Genomic DNA, 14,510 nt, shown 5'->3' with positions numbered 1-14,510 from the left:
TATAACCAAAGAAATTACCTGTATCTACCCACTCAATGTTGCTGTAACGTATCAGACGAGACCGTCTGCAAATAGTTCGTGGTCTATTGGTTAAGACCGATCATTACAGTGCTGAAGGTGTCAGGTTCTGATCAGGGCCCGACAGGGTGGGAATTTTGGTAAATTAGAGGGCTGATTTTCACACTCTCTCAAATATCTCATTGTTGAAGACCGTATGGTGACCTAGAATTGTTGATTTCTGTGTCATTTTGGTTTCTTGTGGAGAGTTGTCTCATTGGCAATCATACCACATCTTCTTTTTTATATGGTCTCATCTTTCGACCATTTTCAGTCCTCGATTAACATCTCGGGTCGATATGGAAGTCTCGAGATTATATACAAGGGCAAGTATGGAAAAGAACATGTTTTCTGTAATATGTATGTATGTCCCGTCAGGCCTGGTCGTAATTTGTTGACTTTTATCATAATATAATACTTGATCGTAGTTTAATGACTTGTACAAATCTAGTTAGGTGTTGTCTTGGTATATTGACCTGCATTTCACGTTAGGCCCGGTCGTATTTTTAAATTGACTTGTATGGTACATTTGACCCGGTCGTAGTTTATTGCCTTGTATATATCACGTTATGAACGTGAAAAATGACAATATTAGATTTACATTCTATCCAGTTCCATACATCGAACAAAATTATATTTAAATACCCTTGTATTGTTTTGAAGGACATAAATATGCAATCAATTGTCGCGTATCAATGCTCATGATTTATATATAAAGTTAAACCACTAGGGTATTCCCTGACTTCAACTGAAAAATGGAATTATTAGCTGTCCTTAGTTTGACATGTTTTATAAAATTTACAGGTAAGAATCGTAAATTTTAGTAATTACCTCAGGTAATTACGTACTAGTGCAAAATTAATGATTGTTTAACTTTAATTACTGTATTGTTGAATTACCTGAACTTCCTTATACAAGACTGTCCAAACGCGTTTCTACCAGATATTATATACATGTACCAATGTAGGAAAAATTTATATTATATATTTAAATATACGCGATTTAATTTGGGATTTCTAAATATTTCTGCTATACTGTGTAGTACTTTTGAGGTTGTTAATGTGCATTATGTTGAAACTAGGAAAACAGAATTATTGTATTCATTATCTGTTTATACATTCCTGTTAATATTTAATTCTCTTCATTGATTATATTCATTATAGCATATCAGTTCATAATTTGAACTTGACAATAGCTATAATGAATAAAATCGATGACAATTATTTTTTCTTTACTTTGCTCTTTTCCCAAGACTATCATTTTTCAGTAAACAATATTATATATTTATTCATTCGTAGTCCGATCGAGTACACAATAAAATTATAATAACTGTAATAGAATCTAGAATTTGGATACGAATGTTAATGGATTTTTCAAAACCCATATATAAAACTAACTTTGACCAAAGTCTCAAAATAAAAGTATTGTGTACATTCAAGTGCGTGAAAAGTCAAACAAACTATTTTTTCTGTTTTTTCGATAACATTTTTCATATCTCGGTTTCTCTTCATAAATGCTTACTACTGAAGGATAAGCAAGCAAAACATGTAAGAATGCATGGACATTTATTATCAAAAGACAGTAATAATCACAGATATTTACCCCCAACAACCTGTACTGTGCGTATACAAATGCAGGCAATATGGCACAGAAGAAACATTTATAATTGTAATAAAGACTGTAAGATTTGTGTGGGATTCTCTTAATTGATACCGAATAGTTTGAAATTAATCAAAGCGTATTATCCGATTTATAGCAGGGTTCCAAGGCTGACGGATAGTGTTTGCCTTCCTGATTCTTGGGTCAACTCTTTGTCACAACTCATCAAACAAAGCTGCAAGGTTTGATTTTCACAAACTAATAGAGGAAGAAGGAATGCTCGTCTTAGTTCAATTATTAGCTTCTCCTAGTATCCAAAATTTAACCTGTTCCTTACATTATTAAGTCATAGCCTGACCCAGACAGCATTGTGTCTCCTCATATTCCTGTTCTTTTTCCTGCTTAGCAAGGCCATCTGAATATGAAGGATGCCTTGTTGATTTTCAATAGAAGGCATTACAGCTTGCTAGTACATTTTACACGTGCTTCCTCTTCACCATCAATATGAAAATGAGTGCGGAGGCCAACAAACTATTCAAAGTTAACTTCAGCCAATCATGACAAAGTCATGGTAATAACGTAGCGCATACTTAATACTCGTGGTAGCCGCGTACTTCTGGTGTAATGCGATTTAACCAACGCACTTTAGCGTAACCATCAAGGTTTGGAGTACCATCGTTGGTCAGTCCTACATGTGTTTATATGTGATTTTTTTCCTCTCAAATAAGTCAGATATTTAATGAGTCTGATTGAAGGAAAGTCTTCAAGATGGCATTATTGCCTTTTCAGAACCACAGCATCTGCCATTTGATGAAATCGATAGTCTTACTTTCTAATTGGGGTGATACTTTTGGTCTGCGCATGTTTCTCATAAAACTCCATTCACTTGAAATTTTGAGTTCAGACTTAGAATCGCTATTTTAAGTAATAATTTGATATTGTAATTTTCAATAAAGTTTGTAGGACACTTTCCGACGTGATTCACATTAAGAAAAATCTTACCATCAAGAAGCTATCAAGTGACCTCACTTGTGCATTATATGCTTATTTTGACACATTTTCATCTTGTGGTGGGTTTTTTTTCAGAATCAATTCATAAAGACAATTGCATTTTCCAACAATCATGGTGGAAACTTAACCAATGGATTACAAATAATGGAAAAACAGAAAATTCACTTTACATAACAAATTCAACGATAGTAAATTTACAGATTCCTAGTATAACATCTGAAACGTTTCACTGTTACAGTAAAACACATGACATGTACTTATTAAGGTAAGTAGTCTTAATTTTAAATTAACATCTAAATAAATAGTTATTTTGAATAAGAAAAAAAGACTGTAATTCAGTCATTCTTCCTTATAACTTTGTATATACTAGAGAAACTTTGGACGATAAACAATCCTGTCCAAGAGTCCAAGATGATCTTCATTCTAAGTAAATTGCCAAACAAGACTTTTGCTTATAAAGTAATGTTTATATAAAGACCCGAAGGCAGTCAGTAATCTGGATGACTATAGATATGTGAAGTGGTGTTTCATGGGTACCCTGTTATATAGATTCTGCAGAAAAATGGGATTCGAGTTATCTGCAATATATTAATGTACTTATATTCCTTAATCAAGTTTCCCCGTTCTAATTCAGAAAAAAAAGTTTGTTTAAAAATGAGGATAATGTATCTACAATATTCAGGAGTTTAACAACTTCCAAAAATTAATCGAAAGAATATGATATGAGCGTCACTGATGAGTCTTATGTAGACGAAACGCGCGTCTGGCGTACTAAATTATAATCCTGGTACCTTTGATAACTATTAAAGTACCACTGTTATTGGTTTTAATAATAATAGTTAAAGTTTAGTTAAAACTTGTGACACTTGAAGAAGGCCATTTGTTGAGCCGAAATATTTGTCAACACGATTTAATAACAACATTTTCGTATTATAACATCTTATATCAGTACCGTTGTGCAAATCTTTAGACTGATATATATATAGAGAGAGAAACACTACCCCTTTACAACGGGGGCACTTGCGGACGGAGTATCCACAAATGCGTCTAACAACATATGCAATGAATATATACAGACAAGTAAAAATATTCATAAAACATTTTCAGACTTAAAATTGGTTCATTGTAAAATAAGACATCATTTTTGCATAAGAAAAATAAAACATTATGTACAGCATAGAAATATGAACTAAACTAAAAGTAACGTAAAAAAAAATACATTTAAAGTTTAGGTTCCAAAACCAATTGTCTCTTAGAGTACATTTCACTGCCGCGTGACATCTTTTTACTTAAACTGTCCAAAGTTTTAATAATATCAACCTGATAAAAGCAATCACCAACTAGTATTTGTATTGTATCGTAGGACGATAACTCTGTGAAGCAGAGGCCCGGGAAAGTAAACTTCACTTAGATATTCATTAATTCATAATAAAGAAAGTTTTGTATGAGTACAGATGAAGAGGTTGTTCAGTTTTTTAAATGTTCATATGTGCGGACTTGAAATATCAATGTGGTATGATAAAATTCTTGGTGTGCCCTAATCACAAAAGACAAACAGAAAATAAAATCGAGAATGGAAATGGGGAATGTGCCAAAGAGACATCAACCCGACCATAGAAAAAAACAACAGCAAAAGCCTGCAACATTTGACTATTCCACGGCTTTCATTCGTGTACCGGATAAAGAAAATCGCGAAAGAATAATTGACGGTAGTGCGATAGCATCTTTACAATTTAATGATCTGTTGGTTAACTTCTTGCGATGAGTCGGTTTGTCCCTTACCAAATGATGATTTGATTTGATTTTTTGGGGGGAAGGGGAAAGGGGGGGGTCTTTAACACTCAGAAAGCACTAAATTTGGAAAATAGTTCGTATAAAATGTACTCGCTGTCAAAAGATTCACTGAATGCATCTGGAAATAAACCAAAATGATTATTTTAATTACAGGAGTACAAGTTCTGATGGTTTGCCGGAGTATGTATGTATGATGACAAAAGAAGTCCGAGAGGATTTATACTGTCTTTATTTAATTAAAGGTAACAATAATATATGGAATATAACATTTCAAACTTAATTCAAACGATACTAAATGGTATCCATGAATGTACATTTTAATGGATGAAACATACTAACATTATTCCATCTGATAAGGCAATGTACCCTACAAACTTTCATATCTAGAATATTTAGTTATATACGCTATTGGCATTGATATTTTACAAAGATGCACAAAATGTCAGTGTAGAAACGGACAACTGTATAATAATGATACAATCGCAATTAAAAGGATCCTTGTCTTTTATCTGAAATAGTTCCATTCCTTACTGTATAGATCTGTGTTATAGTTTAGAATAGATCTTCAAGAAAATTTCTGGACAACACAATCTAACTGAACTTGTAGGATGCAGTTTTGAAGTACATGGAAATTTATTAAGACTATTTTTCAGTGCTAATACATCAGTATTTGTTCCACATATAGTATGAACATTCACTTATTTCTGAACCTCCTACTCGTCCATACAAACATGATCTTAACTGTTTGTGTAACTATGGTCTCATTATTTTTATGGTCTTAATTTCGTGCAGTTTGTCCTTTTATTTGAAAGCAGGTAGATAAAGATAAATTTTATCTTTATTTTTATTTATTTTTTGGTGATTTATATCCAAGGCATGTTTTAGGTAGGATTCGTAAGTCAATAAAAAATATTTGTCATCCTGATATTTGAAAATATAATATAGCTATTAAACTGGCTTCTAGAGAGTTTACAAAATGAATCAATCTAAACGGGTGCAGAATTTCAAATCCTCTAGAGGTACAATTTGTGTATCTCCCATACACGCTTAAAACTTTACTAGTTAACATTTTTTTCAGAAAATTCAACAACAGAAAGTGGAAATTTACCTGCCTGTAGTATTTGTACAAGTTCCTCATCACCTATTATATATACTCTTAAGCACTTTGGTAAGTCGTAGTTTTGATTAAACATATTTTTTTTATACTGTATTTGTTATTAAGAAGGTGCAACTTAAATACGGAAAACAATAATGTAGAAATATGAACTTTTTTGCAATGCAGACACAAGGAAATTAATAAATATATCACTTTCTATATCAATACACAAATTAGTTCCAACTGTTTTTATTAGCGTATCAGTAGACCTCTAAATTAAAGCACAATGCACGCCTCAGGCACATCAACACGTGTATCAGGCACATCATCGCGTGTCTCAAGAATATCATCGCGTGTCTCAAGAATATCAACACGCGCCTAATGCATATCATCACGCGTCTCATTCACATTAGCACGTTTCTCATTCTCATCAACACGCGTCTAAACATTTCAAACCGCGTCTCACACACAGTTACACGCATCTCACGCACATCAACACGCGTCTCCGACTCATCAACACGTGTCTTACGCATATCAACACGCGTCTTATTCACACCAACACGCGTCTCGTGCACATCAACACGCGTCTCTCGCGCATCAACACTCGTTTCAGGCACATCAGCACGCGTCTCACGCACATTTACACACATCTCACGCACATCAACACGCGTCTCCGACTCGTTAACACGCGTCTCATTCACAGTAATACGCGTCTCAGGCACACCAACACTCGTCAACCACATTAACACTCGTATCAGGAACATCAACATGGGTCTTACGCACATCAACCAGTGTCAGGAACATCAACATTTGTCTCATCAAGACGCGTCCCATGCACATTAACACTCGTCAAGAACATCATCACTTGTTTAAGGCTTATCAACACGTGTCTCTCGCGTATCAACACGCGTCGCAGGCACGTCATCACATGTCTCAAGCAAATCAACACGCGTTTAAGGCAAATCAACACGCGTCAGGTACATAAACACTCGTCTGAGGCACATCAACATGGGTATCAGGCAAATCAACACGCATCTCACCCACATTAATACAAGTCAGGGTTATCAACACGCGACTCATGCACATCGACACTCATCTCAGGCACGTAAACACGCGTCTCCGGCACGTCAACCTCTCCTCTGAGGCACATCACACGAATCCAGGTACAGCAACACTCTCTCACGCACGTCAACACTCCTTTCAGAAACGTCAACAAGCATCTCAAGCACATTAACACTTCTCTCATGCACATCATCATTCCTATCAGGCACATCAACACTTCTCTCATGCATATCAACACACGTCTCATGCAAATCAACATTCCTCTCATGCACATAAACCTTCCTCTCATGCACATCAACCCTCCTGTCAGGCACATCAATCCTCCTCTCATACACATCAACCCTCCTCTCAGGCACATCAACCCTCCACTCAGGCACATCAACCCTCCTCTAACGCACATCAACACTCCTCTCAGAAACGCCAACACGCGTCTCAGGCACATCAACACTTCTGTCAGACACATCAACCTTTCTCTCAGGAACATCAACACTCCTCTCAGGCACATCAACCCTCCTCTAAGGCACATCAACACTCATCTCGGGTACATCCACACGCGTTCTATGCACACCAACACTCCTCTCAGGTACATCCACACGCGTATCATGCACATCAACACGCGTCTCATGAACATCAACCCTCCTCTCATGCATATCAACACTCCTGTCAGGTACATCCACACGCGTATCATGCACATCAACACGCGTCTCATAACATCAACCCTCCTCTCATGCACATCAACACTCCTGTTGGGTACATCCAAACGGGTCTCATGCAAATCAACACGCTTCTCATTTAATTTCAACCCTCCTCTCATGCACATCAACACTCCTCTCAGGTATATCCACACGCGTCTCATGCACATCAACACGCGTCTCATGAACATCAACCCTCCTCTCATGCACATCAACACTACCCTCGGGTACATCCAAACCCGTCTCATGAAGATCAACCCTCCTCTCATGCACATCAATACTCCTCTCAGGTATATCCATACGCGCCTCATGCACATCAACACGCGTCTCATGAACAACAACCCTCCTCTCATGCACATCAACTCTCCACAAAGGCACATCAACCGTCCTCTCACGCACATCAACACTCCTCTCAGAAACGTTAACAAGCGTCTCAGGCATATCAACACTTCTCTTATGCAAATCAACACTTCTCTAATGCCCACGTCATCACTCCTCTCATGCACACCCACGAGCGTCTCTTGCACATCAACCCTCCTAGCATGCACATCAAACCTCCTGTCAGGCACATCAACCCTCCCCTCATGCACATCAACCCTCCTGTCATGCACATCAACCCTCCTCTCAGGCACATCAACACTCCTCTCAGGCGCATCAACACTCCTCTCAGGCACATCAACCCTCCTGTCAGGCACATCAACACTCCTCTCGGATACATCAACCCTCCTCTCGGAAACATCAACCCTCCTGTCAGGCACATCAATCCTCCTCTCAGGCACATCAACCCTCCTCTGATGCACATCAACACTCCTCTCAGGCACATCGACACTCCTCTCAGGCACATCAACTCTCCTCTCATGCACATCGACACTTCTCTCGGGCACATCAACCCTCCTCTCAGGCACATCGACACTCCTCTCAGGCACATCAACTCTCCTCTCAGGCACATCGACCCTCTTCTCAGGCACATCACATTCCTCTCAGACACATCAACCCTCCTCTCAGGCACATCAACCCTCCTGTCAGGCATATCAACACTCCTCTCGGGTACATCAACCCTCCTGTCAGGCACATCAACCCTCCTCTCATGCACATCAACCCTCCTGTCAGGCACATCAACCCTCCTGTCAGGCACATCAAACCTCCTCTCATGCACATCAGCCATCCTGTCAGGCGCATCAACCTTCCTCTCAGACACATCAACCCGCCTCTCATGCACATCAACCCTCCTCTCAAGCTCATCAACACTCCTCTCAGAAACGTCAGCACGCGTCTCAGGCACATCAACCCGCGTCTCGGGCACATCAACACTTCTCTCATGCACATCAAGACTTCTCTCAGGCTCATCAACCCTCCTCTCAAGTACATCCACACGCCTCTAATGCACATCAACCCTCTCTCAGGCACATTAACACGCGTCTCCTGTCGTGCACGTCAACATGCGTGTGAGGCATATCAACAAGGTGGTTCTTTCGAGCCAAGACGTTATGATATTCAGTTTATGAGAAATATGCTAACACAATAATAAAATTGAGAATGGAAATGGGGAATGTGTCAAAGAGACAACAACCCGACCAAATAAAAAACAACAGCAGAGGGTCACCAACAGGTCTTCAATGTAGCGAGAAATTCCCGCATCCGGAGGCGTCCTTCAGCTGGCCCCTAAACAAATATATACTAGTCCAGTGATAATGAACGCCATACTAATTTCCAAATTGTACACAAGAAACTAAAATTAAAATAATACAAGACTAACAAAGGCCAGAGGCTCCTGACTTGGGACAGGCGCAAAAATGCGGCGGGGTTAAACTTGTTTGTGAGATCTCAACCCTCCCCCTATACCTCTAACCAATGTAGTAAAGTCCACTTTGATTGTTTGTTAAGAAACTAGAAATCCTATCCTAGAGTAGCATATCCATGTTCTAAAAAATGAATATGCCATATATTCACAAACAAAACAGAGGCGAAAAATTCTATTGGTTATTTAAACTTCTAATTAGTCGAAAACGAACTGACAATGCTATGACAGAAAACTTTAAACGGCTAAAAGACAATAAACAGTATACAAAACACAACATACGAAAAATGATGACTGGGCTACACGAACCACACCATAAATATGAGGTGAACTCAGACTTTTTTTACGCGATACCAGAATTTTGTAGGAACTTTAAAAGGGTGTTATAAAGCCTTTGCAACTGTGACCGATATCGATATCATCACGGATAGCTGATACAGCACGATTGCAATTGATCGTATTACACATACAAACTGTGACTGATATCGATATCATCAGGGATGGCTGATACAGCACGATTGCCATTGATCGTATTACATATACAAACTGTGACTGATATCGATATCATCAGGGATGGCTGATACAGCACGATTGTCATTGATCGTAATCCACATACAAACTGTGACTGATATCGATATCATCAGGATGGCTGATACAGCACGATTGCCATTGATCGTAATATAGATACAAACTGTGACTGATATCGATATCATCAGGGATGGCTGATGCAGCACGATTGCCGTTGATCGTATTAAACATACAAACTGTGACTGATATCGATATCATCAGGGATGGTAGATACAGCACGATTGCCATTGAGCGTAATACACATACAAACTGTGACTGATATCGATATCATCACGGATGGCTGATACAGCACGATTGCTGTTGACTGTATTACACATACAAACTGTGACTAATATCGACATCATCACAGATAGCTGATGCAGCACAATTGCCGTTGATCGTATTACACATCTAACTGTGACTGATATCGATATCATCAGGGATGGAAGATACAGCACGATTGTCGTTGACTGTATTACACATACAAACTGTGACTGATATCGACATCATCACAGATAGCTGATACAGCACGATTGTCGTTGATCGTATTACACATACAAACTGTAACTGATATCGATATCATCAGGAATGGTAGATACAGCATGATTGCCATTGATCGTATTACACATACAAACTGTGACTGATATCGATATCATCACGGATGATTGATACAGCACGATTGCCATTGATCGTATTATTCATACAATTTACATGTGTTTACTGCTCAGTCTGTAACTATTCAGTACAGATTCACGCCATAAAACATGTTTTAATCGTTCGGCCGTAACGTTGAGGACTACTAGTATAATGACCGAACAAATATATTAGCACTTTATGTTTTCCTATTATTTTGGTCTTATATACCAGTTATATAATTTGAAGGTAATCAAACAATAGAAGATCCAACAATATGCAGTAATTATAAACAGCTTTGTAACAAACCTTCAGAGAAATCTTCACCAGTGGATACAGAATCAACATATGGTGGTGATAAAGGGTACAAATCTGGAGGTAAAATACATCTGATGGTTAAAATGAACATACCGTATCCTTCTATTTAAAAACTATTTACATGAAGAAATTATGTTACGATACAACAATGCGGTAGCTGGTCATGGCACAGCTACCGGAAAAGGGGTGGGGGGAATCACCAAAAAAAATGAAGAGGAAATTCAAAATGTTTAAAAGAAAGACCAATGACAAAATCTGTATAATAGGTCAAATTCTAAATTGATTTAAGTTTTAAATATGAAATTGAAAGCTTAATCACAATCTCATCTGTCCAAACTAAATTGTTATATTTCTTATCTCAACTCTCCTGTTTCCATATTGGATTAGGGAAACACTTTCCCTCTTACAATGATGTAAAGATAAAAAAAAAAACACAAAAAAAAAAACAAAAAAAAACAAAAAAAAACAACCAACAAACAAACAAAAAACCAGGGTCAAACAAAACAATAATGAAAGAATGTCAAACTGAAAGCAGACTAAAAGTACTGTCATACTGTAGTCCATGTTTTTTTACCCCTTAATGCATTCATGTCATGACAATACACGAAGTAGAAGAAGATCAACATTCATGGTTATTCAAAATTAGTTGGTTTGCATCAGGTTTTTTACAGTTGCTTGTCAGTGTTCAAGACCTCATCAAAGATACCGGGATTATAAATTTGTAACCAGATATGTGTTTGTTGTACAAAAGACTCATCGGTCACTCATCAAAGTAAATTGTAATGTTAATAACATGTAAACTTTCATTTATGTTATTAAAAATATAATTCAGTTTATATTTCTTTTCAGGGAAAAATTCTCCCCAGATCTACATTGTAGGCATTGTAATAGGAATATTTGTTATTGGAGGATTTTTGATCGGTTTATGTGTTTATATAGCTCAACAAAGACAGGCCAAAGAAGTTCCAGAAGAAGTAGAACTAAATAAAATAGACAGTGACGAAGGAACGGGACCTGTAGAGGATTTCAAGGATATTACAGTTGGTGAAATACAATTGGACAGAGTTGATCTGTAAAGAAAAGGAGGACTGTACATAGATGTAATACAATTGGACAGAGTTGATCTGTAAAGAAAAGGAGGACTGTACATAGATGTAATACAATTGGACAGAGTTGATCTGTAAAGAAAAGGAGGACTGTACATAGATGTAATACAATTGGACAGAGTTGATCTGTAAAGAAAAGGAGGACTGTACATAGATGTAATACAATTGGACAGAGTTGATCTGTAAAGAAAAGGAGGACTGTACATAGATGTAATACAAATATGTGCCATTGATTTTTATACTACGTGTTCTTTTATAACTGTTAAAGTAAAAAAAAACTTTGAATGTTTAGTTCTTTAGAATGAACATGATTAACATGACACAATTTGAATATTTTAAATTTGTGTTGATCTGTGGTTCTTACCCTGACTTTATGTATAGTATATATACAGAGATAGATTTTTATTGCTTACATGCTTACTAGGAATATGTTTGCTTTGTGATGGGTCTGTTTTTTCGCTTATATTTATGTTTATTATTATGTTCATTATCTCTCATATCTCTTCATGGTAAATTATTTGAGTATTTTAAAAGACTGTTCTGTTCTTTCAAGGCTTGTTTTGCCTTTATGATCCCGATAATATGTGTGGATTCGGTCTCACCTATTTCAGAAAAAAACAAGCTTATCAAATGAAAAATATCACTCAATTTATAATCAATACGCCGCATAGAATTCACTTACAATATATGTATTTGAGATGAGATGCAGCTTTATATTGCAAGAAGTTTGTACACAAAGACTAATTAATATGAGGCATAACTAAGTGTTCTGCCAATGGTAAATGAATCAATTAAAGAGGGAGCTCAGAGATCCTTAAAACCTGATAATTTAACAATAAGTTACTGCCTATCAATGTCAAGAAAACCGCGGGAAAACTGTCGACATTAAAGTCGTTTGCAGTCATCATTTAATGCACAGTGGATTCTTAACTTATCAACAAATTAATCAGGCAGAGCTCGTCAAAGCCAAATGACATAAAGATGGAGAAAATTAATCTGTCACCGAAAAAAAGTCATAGGAAATTTACCTAGCAATAATATGTTACGTGTGGAAATGATTCTCACTGGACGTATAGCTCAGTATTACCACCTATTGTATAGCAATTGGCAAGATTAAGTTTTAAGGAAACGGATTAATATAAATATAAGCTAACAGCTTGTTTCTGGATCCTGTTAATTATTTTACTGGTATTATTATGTAAATGCCTATTTGTGTACATTACTTTACCTGAATTTAATTAATAAAATATGTTTACTCTTAGATTAAGAAAACCAATACAACACTTTTGATTTTTTAATAATTTTTTTTAAAGCATTCGTTTTCTTCCAAATAGATGGAAAAAAAAAACACTTTTGAACAGTCTTTACTACTAAGTAATACTTCTTGCATAGTTCATAATGGTACATAATTGGTCAAAGGATATAATACAGTTATGAAATTGAGAGTGGAAATGTGGAATATGTCAAAGAGACAACAACTCGTCCATGAGCAGGCAACAGCCGAAGTTGAACTATTCCTTGTATATATATAATTGCTAACCTACTATTATTCTATAGATTTACGCTTAATTTACTAGTTACAAAGAACCTAAGAGATTTTGCGGATATGCATTCAATGTTTAAGTAAGTACGCAATAAACTCTGGGAAAGTTGTGACATATCAATAAACTTTTATTACTAAAACAATATGTTAAAGGTGGAAATCATCCGTCACGAAGCTAGAATAGTCTGTTGTAGATAATAGATTTGCGATGAAAAATATTATTTTGATAAACTCACTTACTCAGTTATATCAGAGTTACTTTCAATGATTCTGTCCAACCTAAAGAAATTAAATGGAAAAGAAACGAGATCTATTTCAATGATTCTGTCCGTATAAGAAATTCCCATGAATGGATTATTAATAATTATATAAAAAGAATGAATTTGGTATAAATCGAGATGAAAATGTAAATAGTTTTAACAAAAAATCAGTGTATATAAAGTGCGAATCCAGCTATAGTTCATTTTCACTGTCATATGCGGGTATGTCTATTGTAGAATAAAGGATCATGGGAAAACTGTATTTGTTTACGTTTTGAAAATCAGTACCAAATTAATTGATTTGAAGGAAAGTTTTTACATATTTTCATTGTGATATGTCTTTATTATGTACAAACATAGCATTAAAGTTCAAATAAGTGTTATAAAAGCAACAGAATATAGCATATCCATTTTTGAAAGCAATCCATTTTAACTATAGATGCGATGAATTATCACTGTTAGTGCAGTCATTTCTGATGTGGAATTTTCGAAGATGCGAGGAATTTTTATTGTAGTATTATGTGATAAATGCACTTGAAACAAATGAAAAAACTTAGTTGATGACTTTAGAATTTATGATAAATGTATTTTCAAATTGAAATACAAACTCCTCATTCATTCTTTATCAAATATATAGCTTTTCAAACTTGTAACAAAAACGCTTCTCAAAATGTCATATTGTATTCTTCAAATTACGTTTTTCCTTGATTTAAAAAAAAAAAGAAGATATTTCTGTATTTTTTTGAAGTCAAAGATTGATATTGCGGAGTTTAAGTGCAGTCTGTGTAAAATAGAGACGAATACATTTGAGGACGTTATCTTCCACGCAATAAATACACTTGCGAACAGAAAAAATATGCATCTTGAAACGCAATGGTGACAGAAAAGCTTATAAAAGATTAACTTTCCCCAGTTGTACCCTCAACTGCTTCAATTTCCACATTCTGAGTGAAAAAGACAGTTTTGGTAGAACA

The 14,510-nt window shown here is 36.1% G+C and overlaps 1 protein-coding gene across 1 annotated transcript; it reads left to right on the top strand.

Annotated features, from left to right (window-relative positions):
- The first annotated feature begins 768 nt into the window (after positions 1-768).
- Positions 769-12,992, top strand: LOC139486837 (uncharacterized). Its single transcript, XM_071271849.1, has 6 exons — positions 769-861; positions 2,743-2,932; positions 4,615-4,703; positions 5,540-5,629; positions 10,559-10,687; positions 11,477-12,992. Exons 1-6 carry the CDS (start codon positions 813-815, stop codon positions 11,701-11,703), a joined length of 774 nt encoding a protein of 257 aa, XP_071127950.1. The 5' UTR covers positions 769-812; the 3' UTR covers positions 11,704-12,992.
- Positions 12,993-14,510: the final 1,518 nt, after the last annotated feature.

The sequence above is a fragment of the Mytilus edulis genome, chromosome 8, assembly GCF_963676685.1.
Source record: "Mytilus edulis chromosome 8, xbMytEdul2.2, whole genome shotgun sequence".
Lineage (NCBI taxonomy): Eukaryota > Metazoa > Mollusca > Bivalvia > Mytilida > Mytilidae > Mytilus > Mytilus edulis.
This window is presented reverse-complemented; position numbering and strand designations above follow the sequence as displayed.

Excerpts from the sequence above, each read along its gene's own strand:
- LOC139486837 (XM_071271849.1), top strand. The coding sequence starts at position 813 with ATGGAATTATTAGCTGTCCTTAGTTTGACATGTTTTATAAAATTTACA. Across the intron at positions 862-2,742 it reads ATGTTTTATAAAATTTACAG|AATCAATTCATAAAGACAAT; the intron begins GTAAGAATCGTA and ends GTTTTTTTTCAG. Across the intron at positions 5,630-10,558 it reads ATATACTCTTAAGCACTTTG|GTAATCAAACAATAGAAGAT; the intron begins GTAAGTCGTAGT and ends TATAATTTGAAG.